Source organism: Lampetra planeri, chromosome 18, assembly GCF_965212315.1.
Source record: "Lampetra planeri chromosome 18, kcLamPlan1.2.h2, whole genome shotgun sequence".
Classification (NCBI taxonomy): Eukaryota; Metazoa; Chordata; class Hyperoartia; order Petromyzontiformes; family Petromyzontidae; genus Lampetra; species Lampetra planeri.
Genome location: NC_136124.1, coordinates 11,002,866 through 11,022,697, shown reverse-complemented (window position 1 = coordinate 11,022,697; position 19,832 = coordinate 11,002,866). Strand labels below are relative to the sequence as shown.

The 19,832-nt window shown below is 48.8% G+C and overlaps 1 protein-coding gene across 7 annotated transcripts in view; it reads left to right on the top strand.

Annotated features, from left to right (window-relative positions):
* Positions 1–18,430, top strand: part of LOC144723645 (BTB/POZ domain-containing protein KCTD3-like) — a 32,847-nt gene extending 14,417 nt beyond the window's left edge. For 4 of the 7 annotated variants that reach the window (XM_078602535.1, XM_078602533.1, XM_078602534.1 and 1 more), the window contains exons 10-20: positions 4,480–4,564; positions 7,140–7,245; positions 8,525–8,670; positions 9,117–9,204; positions 9,334–9,450; positions 10,568–10,753; positions 11,281–11,439; positions 12,204–12,300; positions 12,556–12,743; positions 12,939–13,077; positions 15,221–18,430. In XM_078602535.1, the coding sequence (XP_078458661.1) occupies positions 4,480–4,564; positions 7,140–7,245; positions 8,525–8,670; positions 9,117–9,204; positions 9,334–9,450; positions 10,568–10,753; positions 11,281–11,439; positions 12,204–12,300; positions 12,556–12,743; positions 12,939–13,077; positions 15,221–16,328 (2,419 nt within the window). In that variant the 3' untranslated portion in view covers positions 16,329–18,430. The remainder of the gene's footprint in view (positions 1–4,479; positions 4,565–7,139; positions 7,246–8,524; positions 8,671–9,116; positions 9,205–9,333; positions 9,451–10,567; positions 10,754–11,280; positions 11,440–12,203; positions 12,301–12,555; positions 12,744–12,938; positions 13,078–15,220) is intronic. The other 3 variants (XM_078602539.1, XM_078602538.1, XM_078602537.1) reach the window with 3 other exon arrangements.
* The last annotated feature ends 1,402 nt before the right edge of the window (positions 18,431–19,832 follow it).

Genomic DNA, 19,832 nt, shown 5'->3' with positions numbered 1-19,832 from the left:
CTGGTCCTGCGATTTTTCCCTCCACATTTAGAATTAACATGCGTTTAGAGTATTTGGCTGCTATAAATTTGCACGTGATAAGCCACTTCGTTGGACTATCATTTGTGATAGCGAGGTCGTCACTACTGAAAAAGAGCCGTATATCTTCTTGGTTCTTTCGGTAAAGTCACGTAGAAGGGAAGTAATAAAATGATAAAAATAAAACATAATAAAATAATAAAATATATTCTTTTATTATTTCCCTTCTACGTGACTTTACCAAAAGAACCAAGAAGATGAATCCCTGCATTCACGAAAGCTTTAAATCGAAAAAGAGCCGTATTGCTCAGTGGGTCTTACCACATAAAATAAAAATACTTTACAGTCTTTAATAGTCCAACACGAAGCTGAAACTTTGTTAATGAGAAAAAAGAATTGAAAGTCATCTTCTTGGTTCTTTCGGTAAAGTCACGTAGAAGGGAAGTAATAAAATAATAAAAATAAAACAATAAAACAATTCTCACGACGTTTCGGCTACAACGCAAGCAGCCGTCTTCAGGTGAAGAATGAGACACTGCCAAGCTAGGAGCTTATATATAAGCTGAGTTGGAGGTGGAAGAAGAAGAGAGCCTTAACAAAAGAATGTGCATATAAAGAGGAATTTAGCATATTCATGGAAAATGCGTAGGAGGTGGGCGGGGGGGGTTTCAAAGTCATATTATGCCCATGCATTATGCAGGATCAGCAGCACCAAAGGGAGGGGGGGGTAGCATTAACCCCCCCCCTCCCTTTGGTGCTGCTGATCCTGCATAATGCATGGGCATAATATGACTTTGAAACCCCCCCCCGCCCACCTCCTACGCATTTTCCATGAATATGCTAAATTCCTCTTGATATGCACATTCTTTTGTTAAGGCTCTCTTCTTCTTCCACCTCCAACTCAGCTTATATATAAGCTCCTAGCTTGGCAGTGTCTCATTCTTCACCTGAAGACGGCTGCTTGCGTTGTAGCCGAAACGTCGTGAGAATTGTTTTATTATGTTTTATTTTTATTATTTTATTACTTCCCTTCTACGTGACTTTACCGAAAGAACCAAGGAGATGAATCCCTGCAGTCACGAAAGCTTTAAATCGAAATTGAAAGTCAGTTTAGGAGGCCGCTCTTCTACCTTACAGTTACATGCTAATTTCTCACATGAACATCACTAGCCCCAGCCACATCTTTATGACCCTTGAGCTGCACCCATTTCAATTTTTTTAAACAGTCTGCCTCAGCAACAGACTATACTTTCCCACCTGATGACAGACGCTTGTGTTGCGCCCGAAACGTCGTGATTTATTTTATTTTATACTTACGTGACTTTACCGAAAGAACCAAAGAGTATGGATTCCTGCAGTCACGAAAGCTTCAAATCAAGATTGAAAGTCAGTCGTTTGACTTTCAATCACCCCTCCTTAGCCCCGCTTAATGACGACGTCACTTGCTTGTGGCTGCTGAGCCTTTTGGTACAGGGCGTAGGAGGTGGTACTGCGTCTTTAAGGTCATCACGTGTTGTACTGCTTGTCACGGCATGCGGGTTAGAGTGAGAACTGCACATACTAAGCAGTAATGTTATGAGGTAAAAAAAAAACCCAAGACTTAAAAAAATATATACAATAGAGGTGACATTTCAAGCAATGGCTCTTGTCCATAGCACATGAATAACAATCACATTAAAATTTATTTTTCACTTTGTCACCATTTATGTGCAACGAAGAAGGGCCAATCACCTATTGTATATTTTTCCTTCCTTGTAAGCTGGCAAAGGCGGGCACACAGCAGGAAGTATCAAACCCACAGCAGCTGTGCTTTTTTCCTACACCTGTAGCCGCGGGTTTCGTGCGCCATCGTTAATTTGTTTTTTTTTGCATTGTCAAACTTTCCAGACAAATTTGAAATTGCTCTCTTTAAAGGGAGTGTGTTGTATTTGAACGACCCTATCTATTATACGACGTAGTTGGTGATGCAGTTGCTGCTGCGTTTTGGCAGTGGTGCACAAGTAACAAAAAAAACTCGGCACATTCGTCAATGGCCTTTAAAGGAAGACACATATAGTCTGTTCTCCGAAAAGGCGGGAGTTGCATTTCGATACTGCCACCTCCTGGCGCCTTGCAGCTCTCATATCCCGAATTATGCTGGGTTCTAAGTCCAGAGAGTTGATGGTTACTTACAGCCTTATACCAATAACTCCTCATAGAAATCATGAGTGGTTTATATTTTATATATATTATTAATAATCCTGTTTTTTGTTATTGTTCCACCAATTTGGTACCTCCCTTCTCTCTCTGCATCCCTCGCACCGCTCGACTTTGGAATTCCCTCCCATCTTCTATTTTTCCCCTCCAAGCTTTCCGAATAACCTCGCTCAATTCGCGAAACGTGTCAACTCTATCTATTCAATCTTTGACGGTGCTGTTCATTGCTGGCCATTCGACATTTTGGGCCATTGGGCCTGTGCTCAGCAACAGCATCAAAACCAAACATATCTCAGCATTTTAAGGGGTGAAATGTTCCAAACATCAGATTATTGGCGTGTTTTTAACACGTCTTTACAATGTAACGGAGGAGGTCCATCTAGTATTGAGTAGGAGAAGCTTATGGAATTGGGTTATACTCAAGTTGTATCTTATAGAGCTTTTCCCAAATGTAGTGGGATGCTACGATGGCTTAGAGATGGATGAGTTTCAGATGATGTTTCTTCACGTGGCCGTGATAGAATATATTTTGTGATAACATTAAAGTGATATGAAACTCCGCGAGTCGGCCGCTTGGATTTGAATCTACCTGTGTGTTGCTTTTTAGTGTTCTCTCCTCATTTGCGTGGATTTTTATCTTCGTACTTTGGTTTTCACGCACATGGCTCAACATAACGGTTCATGGTCCTCCTGAAAAAAAAGTCTTAAGACTTAGTGAGGCTTTCCTGGACAAATAAGAATAATAAAGTTTTGGTTTTATTTAGCATCGTCGTTCAGTAAAATTGTATCTCAAAGTCGCTGAGAAACTGCAGATATGAGCTAGAAGGCAGCCAGACGGTGAGCCGGCGCTACCAACAATTGTCCAAGCTCTGCAGTCCTCTATGTATTCAGTTGTTTTCAGTCACATACCTGTCAACCCATACGGTGTACCCATATTCTTCTTCAGGAAAATTGAGTTTTCAGGTCCATACAGCGTACAGCCGTTTCAATACGGACAAAATGTTTTTGTCTATTTGTTTGTTTTTCTCCCTTGTGATGGGACTTTGTCGGATGAATGTTGAGATTTATGAGGGCACGGGGATGACCAATAAGGTCTGAATTGGTCTGTAATAAGGTAGGGCGCTGATAATGGGTTTACAGGTATGCAGTCAATTAGTTTGTATGCACTCATTTATGTTTATTCGCAATAAAGCACATTTCTAATGCTTTATAACGAAGGGCAAAGACATTATTGCATTCACTCTATATGTCTGTCTGTAACTTTGGATCACATTTGTTTAGGTTTTGTATAGGTGATCCAATATAAATACAGTTTTACTTTAGATTGTAGAAATTCGGCCAAATTGATAACAGGGTTGCCAAAAACTAGGCCATGAATATCCAGCGATAAACTGATAAGTCTTTTCAGCCAAGGGGATGACAACTCGTGGTGCACGTTCCTCGCCTCCCAAATGACGTCACTCGGTCCATGCAATGTCATCTTGCACGGCTTCAAATGTAATGTCATTATCACCAATGAAATACTTCTGAGGGCATTGGACATCGCTACAGAATCGATGCATATGCATGGTTTTATCCTATTGTATCATGCTCAGCCTTACTGCTGTCAAATTTGGCGGTCAAAAATATCTGTGCGATCAGGAAGTGACGTGGGCGTATTGACCTTAATAGACGCGCCGTCTGCTTCGTGGTACAGCAGACCTCTGATTAGCATGGTTGGCTACGTATGGTGCGAAAGAAGTTCAACATAATACAGTATAGACAATGATCCCGTGACGCTGTTGGAAACGATTATTCCATTCACTGTTCGCCGGTGTCGTGTCGCAGAATTGTCAAGTTTGGAAAGTTACTCTCAAATCACTCAAACGGGATTATGCATAGCTTCATTGAACCCAACTGAATAATACTACAACTGCTTGTGAAACATAGCGCAATTAGAACGGCGAAAATTACAAAATGTATTCAATTATCACATGAACTCCGGTCATCCTCGCAGCGGCTTTTGGCTAGACGTCAAATAAAGGCGGTTACTGCATCGCGCGCTTTCAGATGCGCTTCTGTGGCCGTCCGAAACGCTCTTCCTTCCGATATCAGGATGCCACTGGAGCTATGCACTTGTAAATATAGATTGAAAACTAATTTCTGTTTTTCGTGTTTAGTTTGTTATTCTTCCCCGCATGGCTATGTACGGTGCGGAAGAAGCTCAACATATGTACATGATTATTCTCATCATTATCCCTGGGGGTACCGCGTTGTTTTGCGCAGAGTGAAGGAGTCATCGGGCTGGCAGCAGGTGTTCAGCAGCCCCTATCTGGAGTGGACGGTGGAGCGCGTCGCCCTCAATGCCAAGGTGAGCGCGCGTTACACTCCGCTTGCATCCAGTGAGGCTCTCCCGGACAAACGAAGCGCTGGCTCGCTCAACTCCGCCTACGCACAGGATGCATGTCGTGAGCAGCAAGCAGCAGCATGGCTTGTGCAGAGCACGACGTTTAGTTCCAGCTGCCTAAGTGGATACATATCTGCATTTTTCTGAGAAGTACTCTGTGGAAGCATCTGCTAAGATGTGCGATGCCTACAAGGCATATTTCGGCATGCCTGTCAGGGATCAAGACAAACCCTGGGCACCTCATTTCACCTGCAAGCAAGGCAAAAAAAACTCTGGAAGGTAAGATGGACAATTGTTGCTCGGAATTTTATGTTTTACGATTTTCAATGTTATTGAAAAAATATATCATATATGAAATTTTTTGCTAGAATCTCTTCCACATTAGTCATGGGTGAAATAAATGTATTTTTGTAGGATGGTACAGAGGGGAAAAGATAGCCATGAAGTTTGTTATCCCAAGAATTTGGTGGGAACCCACTGACCACTCAAGCAACTGCTTGGTGGACCCTTCCAAACGTCAGACTGGCAACAATGCACCTGCTATCACGTATCCGGACCTTCCTTCATCCATCGCCCGGTGCCACACTGCCATGAGCTCCCCGTACCCACTCCTCCGGAGAGAGAGCAGCGGTCTTTATAAGAGAGCAGCAAGTCAGAGAGCAAGGAAGACGTAGATCCAGATGACAATTTCAGAGGTGGAGCTGAGGAGGGAAATCCATACTACCCCAACCAAAAAGACCTCAACGACTTGATCAGAGATCTTGGTCTCACCAAGTCCAATGCCGAGCTTTTGACGTCTAGACCCAAGCAGTGGAACTTGTTGGATAAAAGTGTGCAAGTCGCAGATCAGAGGAAGCGTCACCAACCTTTTTGCAGCTTCTTCAGCCGTCAAGATGGGCTCTGCTTCTGCCACTGGTGGACCCCCGGAAGGTGCTGATGCCACCACTGCACATCAAATTTGGCCTTATGAAACAATTTGTCAGAGCTGTAGATAGGGAGTCGGCAGCCTTCAAGTACCTTCAAGACTTCTTTCCTAAGCTGTCTGAGGCAAAGGTCAAAGCCGGTGTCTTCATCGGACCACAGATAAAGAAGATCCTGGAGTGCAATGAATTCCCCATGAAACTCACTAGTAAGACGAAAGCGGCTTAGAACAGCTTTGTCGCAGTGATATCGTGGCTTCCTGGGCAATCACAAGGTCGAAAACTATGTGGAGATGGTTGAGACTGGTGAAGAACTACGGCACAATGGGCTGTAGGATTGACCTCAAAGTCCATATCCTTGATGCTAATCTTGATCAATTCAAGGAGAACATGGGAGCGTATTTGGAGGAGCAAGGCAAGCGCTTCCACCAGGATATACTGGACTTTGAAAGCCGCTACCAAGGATAGTATAACGAGAACATGATGGGAGACTACATTTGGGAGCTGATTCGTGAAAGTGATTTACAGTATAATCGTAAATTTCGAAAAACTACTCGCTTCTAAATCTTTGGTAGTATTTTTTGTATTACTTTATAAATACATGCAAATTTTGATTACATGTTGTTTTCTTCTGACTTTATGTGAACGAAAAGACACAAATTCACCCGTTTTCTCATTGAAAATAGGTACATTTATAAATATCACTGTCCTGGTCACAAAAGCAAAGTTTGTGGGGAATAATAGTCATTTTCTATACTTTTTAGGCATAAGCAATTACGAAATAACACTTACTACCCAGGAACAAAAATTGTGTTTATATAGTGTAATCTAATGATGCATCCCATGACAATGGCTGGGCTGGTTGAGTTAATTTTTTTTCGGTGTGATCACTAAAACACAATAATGTCACTGAAGGAATTGTCAATTTGTATTGGTGTGTAATGAAAATGAAGTGACTTTACTTTGTAGTCCTTTGCCAGTCCACTCTTGGGTGAGCGCTTCCCAATGCCGTGCGGGTTGATGAAGGCAGGAAGTCAGAACTAAGCTGGCAATAATCCTGAGCGTAGGTGTGAATTTGCGCAGCCACCCATCAATGATGTAACTGGGTTTCCAAGTGTATCGAGTTGATGGTCTCATGCACCAAAAAAAAAATCCCACAATTCAATGCAGTGTTAGACGTAAGCAAATAGCCAGCTGCGTTACAGATGTGATTTAGTTTCATTTAGTGTCGTCGATTGTTCACATAAAATCAGTTCCTCGATTGAACAAAACACCCACCGAATTGTGCACATGATCGTGAATTCTTCATATTTCATTAAAGTGGTGTGTAATTGATACGTTAACGTTACATTTAGATGAATGGAGAAAACAAAATTGTACCAATGAGATGTAGCAAACGAGAGACGATACAATAATGGTGAGACCAAAAACGATTGTTCGTTGTGCGAGTCGCAACCCGAAATCGTGACGGTGACTCGCTCGATCGTTGTGGTGGTCGTGGGGAGGGGGTGAGGGCGGAGGGCGCGGGGGTGAGACACGGCGTGCCGAGTCGGTGGTCCGGCGTGAGCGCGTGCCGCGGTGCCGGCCCGGTGAGATGCTCCCTGCGCCCGTGCCCACAGGTGGTGGGCGCCCCGCTCGGCGACAAGGACAAGATGGTGGCCGTGGCCGGAGGGCACAAGATCGTGCTGTGGAGCATCCAGGACGGCAGCAGCGGCAACGAGATCGGTGCGCGAGGGCCCGAGATCGTGGCGTCGACCCTCTCCGCCCCGCCCCTCCCCGCCCCCCCCACCGACCTTCCCTGACCTTCCCAGAACGATCTTCTTTCCGAAATTAGGAAGCCACCGGAGCTAGATTAAATAATCTAGATTTAAAACTAATTTCTTTACAACTGCTTTTTGTGTTTAGTTTGGTGGCCTTCACCCGCAACCTCTGATTAGCACAGTTGGCTACGTACAGTGTGAAAGAAGTTCAACATACATAAACACTTTCCTTCTTTGACCATCCTATATCGTAACTTAACGTGTAGGTTTTCGTGCCCCATGTTATTTATAGTTGATTTGGTCAGGATAAAACTCCAGAAAGTTGGGCAGTTTTGACTGCACTGAATTCTTCTTCTGACTTCCTAGATGTTGGCTTAATTATGCTTGACGTAGTCTCGAGCAAAACGTCGTGTTTAATTGCCAAATTTGATTGTGAGAACTGGCATGTTAATTGCTCGTACGCGTCATAATTTTATTAATTTGGCTATGTTGGGTGGGTATTCACGACAGATTTGGCCAGATCATTGTGCTCTCACCAAAAAAAATCGATGATGAATCATTTACCTTCACTGACCTTATATCACCTTACCTGATCTTCATTAACTTTGCGTGATCAATTAGAGGACATGGCCATTTTCTGACACCATTGTATTTCCTTGACCTTCAACTTTCAATGACAATCACCAAGACCTTTGCTGACTTTTCCTGACCACGCCCCACTTTGCGTGACATCACCTGACTTTACAACTTCAAATGGCCTTTACTATATCTTCTCAAACTGCGTTATCATGCCTGACCTTCCCCTGACCTTGCATATCTTCTGACTTTGCACGACCATTCTCAGCCACCTCTGATCTTACATCAGAGGTGGGGAACCTTACGGCCTGTGGGCCACATCCAGCCCACGGTGTCCTTACACTCGGCCCTGCAGCTACGCGAGGCCTACCACTTCGAAAACAACCTGCAATTTTTATCACTGCAAGTATCCTAGCTACACTAATTGGGTACTAGAGGGGAATATTTTATGCTTGTGTTTATAATTTTGGCAAGCTCAGTTACCTGGCAAGGTGGACTCTGATTATGTTTCACCTTATTATTGGATTACGCTGAGGTGCGTGTTAATGCGGGGCCCACCAAAGGTATTCGAAAGCCGGTAAGTAAAAGCTTCCCCACTTCTGCTTTACATGAACTCCTCTCAGTTTATCCCTGACCTTGTTCTCCTCCCCCGGCTGCCCCGTGCCCAGTGGAGCATGGTGTTTGTGTTGCTGTTGCAGGAGTGTTCAGCCTCGGCGTGTCTGTGGACGCTCTCTTCTTCATCGGCAATCAGCTGGTGGCCACCAGCCATACGGGGAAGGTGGGCGTGTGGAACGCCGTCACGCAACACTGGCAGGTAAAGGGGCGGCTCGGGTTTCACACCTCACATGGCCAGGGTTCTTCACCGATATTTTTCCGGCGGGGCCACGTGACGAATTCTGGCGCTTGCTACCGGGCCACATGACATGGTACGTCATGCCTGCGGATGTTGTGATATCACGTGGCGCCCGTGACATCCCGTAAATGTGTGCACGCATGACTGCTTACTTGGGGCCCTTGTTCGAGAATTCGCGCGTACGCTTTATTTTCTTCCTCGTTTCATAAGTTGATGTCGGACTCGTGTAACATTACTTTGCAGCATCGACCATCCCTGGTCTGATAATCTGTATTGTCCCCCAGTTCATCTGTTCTTTAACCACCCTTATTTTGCTGTTATTCACGCCTTGTTCGGCTGTTCCTAATAACCTCCCTGGTTGGGGGGCCGATCCTCATTGGCCCCTGCTCATCGTTGCTGCTTTGTAGGTGCAGGACGTGGTTCCCGTGACGAGCCACGACACCGCCGGCTCCTTCCTCCTGCTCGGCTGCAACAATGGCTCCATCTACTATATCGGTCAGAGCCCTGGCAGCCACGCGGGGCTGCACTGGAGCCCTGTTAGCACTCTCCGCAGCGACCCTGTTAAGTTGGCGGGTCTGCGTATTCAAAAACCGTCCTTAGCGTTCATTCTCGTTTTGCCTGCAGATATGCAGAAGTTCCCGCTGCGCATGAAGGACAACGACCTTCTGGTAACGGAGCTCTACCACGACCCGTCCAACGACGCCATCACCGCGCTCAGCGTCTACCTCACCCCGAAAACGAGTGAGACGCCCCCACCGGGCAGCCTGGGACAAGCGGGGAGCACAGACCTCCCCTGAGAATAGAATGGGACATTCAGAGCACGTGGAAAGAATGGATCACATCGGAGCGGGGGAGGGGGTGCATGGATCAGATAGGGAGACATGGGCATGGAACAAACGGAAATGGGACACGTGGAGCACATGGGATACTCAGGCCATGGGATACAAATCGGGGTCACCAATGTCTGCAAATTTAAGGATCGTTTTCAAAACAGGTTGTGATGGGTTGAGTGTGTGTAGAAAGGGGGTGGGCATGTACCAAGACAGGCATTAGAGTGGCATCCCAGGGGCTTTCTACTAAGGAAAGAAAATTCAAAGTCAGATTATGGAATACTTTAAACAACATCTTTAAGGACCAGTTTTGAATTTGTAGGATCTAGCAAGAAGGCTCATCGGTAGACTGAGCGGCTCACATTTGGAAGGTTGCAATTTCAAATCCTGGTTGGAGGTTGACTCAGCCCTTCATTCTTTAAGGGTTTATCAAATGATGAGTATCACTTTCTAGGGAAGTAAAAAGTCGTTGTCCTGGGGATGGAATTTAGTTTTTTACCTACGTGACTTTACCGAAAACACCTAAGAGTATGAATCCATGCAGTCACGAAAGCTTCAAATCTAGAATTAATACCCTCTACGGGGAGGAATTTCACCTATCTGTACAGACAACGAGATAAGAAGTCACAGCTTCTCGAGACGCTGGCCTTCTAGCTGTGACGGTCCTACCTAATGACGGAGACTTGTGTTGCCTCCGAAACGTCGTGATTTAATTTGATTTTTTACCTACGTGACTTTACCGAAAAAACCTAAGAGTATGAATCCTTGCAGTCACGAAAGCTTCAAATCTAGAATGTAATTTCCACCAATGGCTCAGGGCTGTAAATGGGAGATTCGCACTCCCTCAATGCTCATTGAGCAGGAATTAGCTTTGAATTTGAGTAGAAGAAAGGGAAGCGTAGGCAGGGTGTTTTGGCTTTTTTGACATTTGCCACGATGACCATGTCATCTTTTTACGTAGTAACCTGCTTTTACCCGAATTTGATCACCCTTCCCAACCACTCTGCACCATCCCACCGCCCCTGCTGACCCCCATACCGTAGGCGTGAGCGGGAACTGGATCGAGATCTCGTACGGGACGAGCTCGGGCGCCGTGCGCGTCATCGTACAGCACCCGGAGACCGTGGGCTCGGGCCCACAGCTCTTTCAGACGTTCACGGTGCACCGCAGCCCCATCATCAAGACCATGCTCTCCGAGAAGCACCTCGTGTCGGGTACGCGCCGCGCTTCTCGGCCCATGCTGACCACTTAACCACGACTCTCATTATCCCTCACCCGTGACCCTCATGATCTCTCACCCACGATCCTCACGATCTCTCACCCGTGATCCTCATGATCTCTAACCCGTGATCCTCACGATCTCTCACCCGTGATCCTCACGATCTCTCACCCGTGACCCTCACGATCTCTCACCCGTGACCCTCACGATCTCTCACCCATGACCCTCACGATCTCTCACCCGTGACCCTCATGATCTCTCACCCACGATCCTCACGATCTCTCACCCGTGACCCTCATGATCTCTCACCCATGATCCTCACGAGATCTCACCCATGATCGTGATTATCTCGAACCTATGACCCTCATGGTCTCTTACAATAACCCTCACGATCCTAATGATCTCTAACCTATGACCCTCACAATCTCTAAACCAATGACCCTCACGATCACACTCCCAGGACTTCCTCAATCTTTCACCCATAACCCTCACCGTCTGTCACCGATGACCCTTCCCCCGCAGTCTGCGCCGACAACAACCACGTCCGCACGTGGACTGTGACACGGTTCCGAGGTATGATCTCCACGCAGCCCGGATCCACGCCGCTCGCGTCCTTCAAGATCCTCGCGCTCGAGGAGGGAGGGAGCAGTAGCCTCTGCTACGGCGCCGGCAACGACATCGGTGAGATGGCTCGACCCACCCCATTCACAACAACAAAGACAGAGACCCCGTTTAGCCTATAACAGAATTACGGGCTAGTGCTGTTCGGGAGCACCTATGAAGGCTGGCACGGCACATGAGGAGATTGTGTGGGCAGCACCCCACCCAGCCGCCTTTGTCTCCCAAATGCTGATGTTTACACACTGCACCAGATACTCGCACGTGTCAGAAATGTTTCTATAGCTTTTTCGGAATTAGTTCATGAAAACTCTGTAGCCTCTGTGTATAGTATATGTGCAACAATGAAAAACAAACAAATGTATTTCTTAAATCATGACCCTAAACATCAAGGTGTTACCCGTGGAGGTAGTAAATTGTTAAGCGCCTACATGCCTGATGGGCTGGTTGGGTAGAGGCTGTTGGCGAGCATCTGTTCAGGCCGGCACGGTGCACAAGAAAGTAGTGTGCTCTGCACACTACCTTCAAGTAACTCATTTCAGGCTGAGTCGACCTAGCAGAGACCCAGGACTAGTTCAGATATTCGTCACCGAGGTTGGCTTTGAGCAGGAATCGAATTTGGATCGCTGGGTTCAAAGCGCAGTGCCGTTCTCCACACAGACACGCAAACACACGCACACACGTCGTCACAACGCGGCCCGTGTGATTCACAAGGGTGTAACGAGAGACTGGAATCTTCGTGAACATTATAGAGCAGGGTGGCCAGATGAGGCCCTGCGAGGCCAAATCGTCATTTGCTGACCTCTTTACTGTGCCACGGCGCGCAGGCCCCTACGGCGAGCGTGACGACCAGCAGGTGTTCATCCAGAAGGTGGTGCCCGTCACGGACCAGCTGCTTGTGCGCCTCTCCTCCACGGGGCGGCGGTGAGACTCTTAGACCAGCCTCTACACAACATTCGCTTAAACAGAAGAATTTCAAGCTAATGTCGTGCAATAAAATAAAAAAACAACCTCAGCAATCCCCAGTAGTGCTGTCTCGGTGCCCTAGCATCTCTCCATTCCTCCCCAACACACACGAGACACAGCACCACGCGACCTCCTCCCCCCATTTCCACACTGGCCAGTTGCCCCTGTTGTTACCCTCTTGACCCTTGCCCCGTGGCCCCGCTCGCCCCCCAGGATCTGCGAGATCCGCTCGGTGGACGCCACCACCATAACGTGCTTCACTGTGCACGAGTGCGAGGGCTCAAGCCGCATGGGCTCGCGCCCACGCCGCTACCTCTTCACGGGCCACGCCAACGGCAGCATCCAGATGTGGGACCTCACCACCGCCATGGAGGTGGCCAGCCGCACCGAGGAGCATGACGGTGAGTGCCGCGCTATGCCGGCCGTACCATTTATCCCTCTATTTAAGACCGAAACAGGAGGATTTCTCCACAACTCTGGCTGTCGCCTGATGAGATGATGATTCTCAGTTGTCCTCGAGAGAGGGGAGGAGACGCCGCTCGAAGGGAGTCGCGCGAGTTGAGTTGATCCGTGCGTGGGCTGTGCTTTCACAACAGAGGTTGGCAGCCCCTCCGAAGTGGAGCTGCTGCGGCTGCTTGACCAGTGCGACCTGAGTGCGTCGCGCTGTGCCACCCCCAACGTGAGCCCCGCGTCCTCGCTCGTGCAGCCCACCCGCCTGCGCGCCTCAACGTCAAGGTGCTCGCACCGCAGCCGCCGCCATTTCGTCGTTGCGCCCCCACCGCCCCCCCCCTTCCCGTCTCCTGCCCACTTCCCACTTTCTATCAGGGCTGCCTCATGGTGGCGTTGCCCAGCAGTATTGCATTTGTCGCTCGTTGTGTTGGTTCGGAATTTGAAACCGACAGGTTTTTACTGCGGATGTAATGACCATAATGTGTGCATCGTCTGCTTTGCAGTGGATGTTAAAAGATCCCCAGACGTTATTTTAAATCTGTGTACATGTAGTGACTGTGGCTGTCACTGTATGGTGCCGGGGCTTACGAAGCCACGGCGGATAATGTGTCATTATGGACAGCCCGGGTTACGGGGTGTAGTAGCAGCCCTAGTGGGGCTGGGTGAGCGCTGGTTAGCGCGGAGGCACCGCGAGCAGTGTGCGGTGCGGGCTCCCGGTGAGGGAGCGAGAGGGAGCGTCAGCCAGCCGGGGTGACCTTGGGGCACGTTACGCAGGTTGACCTGCTGACACGTGACCGGATGATATTGGAGGGGGGCCACTGGTGGACGGGGGCCGCGGGGCGGTCACGTGGTCCAAAAGAGCTCTCGGCAACCTTCGAGAAGGAGCTCGAGAGACCTGGAAGGTGGGCGGCGCGAAGGGCGGAGCCAGCCCCAGCCCGGGGCATATCACGAGGGCCCCGTGAGGAGCTCGGGGTTCTTCGTGTGCCGGTGTTACGAAGATCCACGTCGGGGAGAAGAAGCCTCTAGCCACGTGGTCCGGGACCCAGCAGCTCGTGGTCCGGGCCGGGATAGCGAACCGTGTCTAGTTCTGCCGTAGCGTGGTTGGATGGGCATCCGAATCCCGAGTGTAGATTGTGTTACGTTACGTACCGTTGTGTAAATAAATTGTTTCGATTTAAAGCTTTCGTGACTGCAGGGATTCATATTCTTGGTTCTGTCAGTAAAGTCACGTAGAAGGGAAATAATAAAATAATAAAACATAATAAAATATAATTCTCACGACGTTTCGGCCACAACGCAAGCAGCTGACCTTGTCAAGGTGCTCTCCTCCTCCCACCCAGCTTAAAATACGCTGCCAAGCTTGGCGGTGTTCATTAGGACGTTGTCTTTCCGACAGCCCTGTTCTTCACCTGAGGACAGCTGCTGCGTTGTGGCCGAAACGTCGTGAGAATTGTATTATATTATGTTATATTTTTATTATTTTATTATTTCCCTTCTACGTGACTTTACCGAAAGAACCAAGAATATAAATAAATAGTGTTGCTCCTAAGATAACGTCTGCGACTCAGTTGGACTCACTACATACGTATCTACGTTGAACTTCACCGTGCCAATCGAAATGAGCAGGCCATTGTGTGCTGGCATCACGGTCCAACGATGCCGTTTTCTATAAGTTCCCCGCAAATTACTCAATTGGGATTACACGTAAAAATCACCTCCACAGACAGGCAGACTATTGCCCGCTTGGAGGTCAGGTGTTTTGCGTCACATTGTGGCTGCAGAGGGATAGCTGTCACTGTCCGGTGCCCTTTCAAAAGTTTTGGGATGAGATGTGATGTCAAGTGAATTGCGTGTAAAGTGGTATGTATGTATGTAGGGCCATATGCTAAAACTATAAACTATTTTTTATTTTACCAGATAAAGCCCACTGAGCTATATAGCTCTTTATCAGAAGCGATCTGGCCACAAATAATTGCTCAATGAAGTGGCTTATTGTGCAGAAATTTATAGCAACCGAATGCTCGAATTGCATGTTTCGAAATATGGAGGGAAAAACTGGAGGACCCGGAGAAAAATCCACGCGAGCATGGGGAGAGAGACACACAAACTCCAAATGTTCAGGCATCGGGGTCTGGGTCGGGATCGAACCCACGACCCCCTGTGTATCAGGCGAGTTCGTTAATATCTCACCACCGTGCTATCAGTGGCCTACTTACAAACGGCCCACAAACAATATCTGTCACTCGAGGATACTATTTCAACCTATAAAAACTATGTTTCTAATTTGACACAATGTAGCATATTTATGATTTTACAACACAAATGTAAATACTCAGATTTGCCATCGGTATAGACGCACGCCGGTAGATGACGTTTTGCGGTAAATTCAAGGTGACCTCTCACTCCCCCCTCCCTCGTGTCACTGCAGCCTCCAGCTGCAACCCAGCGACGCGTTCCGCGACCGCTTCTACAGCGACCGCCTGTGGAGCACGGCCGACTGCAGCCCGTACGGCAGCCTACGCGCCACGCGCGACAGTCCACTCACGACCCGTGCCAGACGCACTGAGAGCTTCCACAGCACTCGCGACTTCTCCACCGCCGACTGCCCGAGCCGCCCGGTCAGCGGAGAGCAGCACCTACCTCTACGCCACACGCTGCAGCAGCACCAGCAGCAGCTGCCGCAGCAGCAACAGCAGCAACAGAACCAGCACCCTCACCGCGACGGCGGTGGTGGGGGCATGATGGTGAGGTTTGGCGCCGAGGGTGGAGTCGGTGGGCCGAGGCTGCGGCTCGCGCAAGACGTTGCCGGCAGTAGGGAGTTCTCGCCGAGCGATGTCAATGGTGCCGGCGGCGGTGGACGGCACGGCTCGGCGGCGCTCCCTGCCCCGGACGGTAGCGACGGCAGGGCCAAGCAGACCAAGCGCCTGGCGCTCTCTGGCACCTCCGGCGCGACGCCGGGCTCTGCCACGGCAAGGTGTTACTATGACGGCGGCCACGATGCGAGGCTACCGCAGCGGCCGGGTGGCCTCGGGGGACCGACGGCGCAGGAGGGCCGCGCGGCATGCGCTGCCGCCACCGCTGGCGGTGCGCGAGCCGGAACGACCGCGCCGGACGTCGGGGGGTTAGGCTCGGCGCCAAGAGGGGCGGCCACCGACGAGGGCAAGCAGCGGCACGCCGGCGAGGGGAGTCCCCTGAAGTCGCCTGACGGGAAGAAGAGAGGTGAGGAGGAGGACTGTGATTCGGGCATCGGTGTCAGAAAGAAGGTCCCATTCGAGGGTGTCCTGTCACGACGGAAAAACGCGTCAGCGAGCGCGACGGCCACATCGCCGCCTCCCTCGTCCCCGCCGCCGCCGCCACCACCGCCACCGCTGCCGCCCCCTCCTCCATCGTCGGCATCGTCCCCACCCTGTACTGGGGCAGCAAAGAGCGCGGGGGATGGAGCTGGGTATCCTTCTCCGCCACTGACACCACAACAGCAGCAGCAGGCGCAGAGGCAGAAGCGTGGAGATGTGGCCTGTCATGAGTACACTGTGTGAGCTGCGGTTAATGCGTGCATTTACACAGAGTGAACACTGCACACTGCAAAAAAAATAGTTTAAATAAATGCTCCGTTACTTTCTCTGCTTTCCCACCCCGATTTGCTGGCCTTATTCATGTGTGTAGTGTTGTCCTAACAGCCTGGAAAGGCAGGGTTTGTGGGTCGTGATGAGATATATAATCACGTCCATCGGACAACCCTGCTATGGGGATATGAGGTGGCCAGCGGGAGGCAGTGCAGCAAGTAGGCTGCTGTCCTATTTGTGTATACAATTGAGTGTTCTCTCTCCCCATGCGTGGAGTTTTCTCCAGGTGTACTGTACTCTGGTTAACTCTCACTTGTAAAAAATACATATCAAGCAGCATCTGCTTGAATACAAGTATTGAGTCTCAGATGGGGATTTCCGAAGAAATTACTTTTGAGATTCGACACACTTGAGACTGCATGCGACATCTCATAGCAGCTCAGCTCTGTTTTGAGCTGCTGCCCACACTCGTCAAAAAAGTGGGGTGGTCACTACGGGCTCACTGTTTATTTAATGTTATTTTCATCAGGGTCCGTTTACATTTGTTGTTTAGCAATGCAGAAATTGTCTCCACGAACCCCTGCACAGGTTACTAACAAAGTATGTTTACCCTATTCTTTGGGTCTTTCGGTAAAGTCACGTAGATAGGTTCAAATTAAATAGCAAAAAATAACCAAAAACTACGACGTTTCGATCGCAACACAACCGTTCGTCATCTTTGAACCTATCTACGTGACTTTACCGAAAGACCCAAAGAATATGAATTCCTGCAATCACGAAAGCTTTAAGTCAAGATTTATGTTTACCCTCTTTAGATATACCAGAATGTGCCAGGAAGGCATTGTAGATGTAATGTTCAAGAGATGGTTGTGATGGGTGGGACACGTACAGGATGGAGGAAGGCAGGTTACCAAGACAGGCATCAGGAGTGTGAAGCTATCGAACATTCCAAATTGGTAGCTTTTCAGGACAAGTCCCAGTTGCAGAAGAGCTGGTCCTTGTTGTCCCGAAGAATTTCTGGAAATCGGGATTCATTCCCAGTTTAATATTTTCTGGCCTCCTCCTTGACTTACAAGGACAACGCCCGAGTAGTGGGCATGGTTGGCAGAAGAGTAGATGGACAATGTTATGAAGAGCAAATCCACACTCTGTGGGCAGGGCCAGTGGTTGAGTAGGGGTGGTTATGTAAAAGCAGGCGGGGGCTACCAACTCGCCATGTATCCTGGGGTGCATTCAAATGGTCGAGAGCTTTTCCGTAATGCCACGTGATGGAAGTTGGTAGTTCGTGCTTATTGAACGGTGCGTTAGGACGGCGAGCACCTCACAATGACAAGTGACGTCACGCACCTGCTCCTCCAATGAGCGCACACGTTGTGTTCGTTGGAAGGAAGGTACGTACGGTGCCTCCGATTGGCTGGATTTTGACATGCCGACCCTTATGCTTAGCCTTGCAGCTCCTCAGACCGTTAGCTTCCCGTTGTGATGCGCTGTGGGCTAACAGGTCGTTCAATAGAAAAGCACTTTGGAGCTCTGTTGAATGCGCGCACACCCCCTTATTGAGCCTCGCAGAAATATTTGTGAAATTTAATTGTAGTGGCACCCAAAGGAAACCGACCAATGGGGGGAAGCGGTAAAATCAGAGACTCATCGCCTCCCTTAAAGAACAACAGCTGTGGTTTCTAGATGAAGGGAAGAAGCAACTGTGATGTGCGGTGGTGGCATTGACAGCACTGGCAGAGGTGGTCTTGTTTTTGGCTCGACATTTTGTAGAATGTCAACCTGAAATTATTTAGAATTAATAATTGTATCCAAAAGATTGAAGAGAAATGAGTTTTATTTAATTTCTTCTGAGAATAAGTGTGTCTTCCCCCCCCCCCTTCTCTCTGATTGGATAAAAAATGGATGGAATACGTTGAATGCCACAAATTTAAGTGGGGCATTAGCACTCGCTCTCCTGTCCTTGTGCATTGAGGGACACCCCGATGTATGCGTGTACACTCAACTGTCGTGGCATATGTACATCTGTGCAGGAATCTTTTCTCAGTGTCAACAGATGGAATAAAAGGTTGAAACCGTTTATGCGTAAGCTCTGTTTTTTCCATGACTGACTGCAACAGTGGAGCATTGGTAATGCTTTGAACGATAAATGATAACTAAACGTTAGTATGTATGAAGTTGTTTTGCTATTATATGCTTAACTCTATAAAAAAATTACTATTGATCAAAAGGTTCGCCAAGACTTGGTGACAGAAACCAGCACTAATAGAGTTCACCTGCTGTGCAGTGATATTGTTGGTTATATGCTCCGAAGGACAAACGCGTTTTGAAAACGTTGCAGATTCCATGCATATGCATGTGTTTTTTGTTACTGTTGAGTTTTGGTTGTGTGTTTTGGTTTAATAGGGACATCAAGAGGAGGATATTTAAGGCATGAATGCCCTCTGCATTACTGTGTGGAACAGAGCTGGTTGCTAACCAATCGGTTCGAAGGTAAGTTGCTGGAATTTGAGCACAGGTGTCTTGAGACAGATGCTAGGAAAGTTACAGCAAGAGAGAATGAGCAGAGCAGAAGTCCTGAAGGGAACATGGCAGGTGGGTCTGTAGATCTAAACAGCTCTTTTTCAGAAGTGACCTGGCCACGTTATCCCAACGAAGTGGCTTACTGTATGTGGAAATGTATAGCAGCCAAATGCTATAAACGCATGTTCTAATTGTGGAGGGAAAACCGGAGAAAGGAGCCAGAGAAAAATCCACGCGACCACGGGGACAACATACAAACTCCAAATATATAGGGGTCGGGATCGAACCGACGACCTCGTGTATACCATGCGAGGTAGTCTCCTATGCTGAGGAGAGGCAAACACATTCCTGCGGAGGGAGCTGGTAGGAACGTTGGGTTGCTCGGCTCAATGGCCAGGGTCAACAGCGGCGTGGTGTATTCCGCAAATATGCCCGACTGTGAGGGTGGGCACAAGCCGGCGTGAGTAGGTTAAACGTTGAGTTTTATAAGGGCACCACGGGGTGACCAGCCCCTCCCCACCCAACCCCACCCTCCCCACCCAGCCCCACCCTCCCCACCCAGCCCCACCTTCCCCACCAAGCCCCTCCCAGCACGACGGATGGACGGATACAATAATCCCCTGTGGGCTGGTGTAACCAGGAGGTTCCTACCAGTAAAACGGTGGCGCTAGGTGTGACGTTTGCATGACGGAGGAGGATCTGTTACCAGTCACTGGAGTGGTTGTCTGCACAAGCCCGGCAACCAAGAGGACGACCTCGGAGGGACAATTGTGTTCGGGCAGATCTTGGAGGTCGCTGTGTGTCCACTGTGCAGCAGCTGTGGGATCTCGCCGAGGGTGGAACACTGGCGAGGTGTGGGGGCGTCAACACCTTTGACAACTGAATTACATCTTGACCTCCACCGCATAGATAACACAGGACCATTGCAAACCCTATACGTTATAGGAAATATGGGCA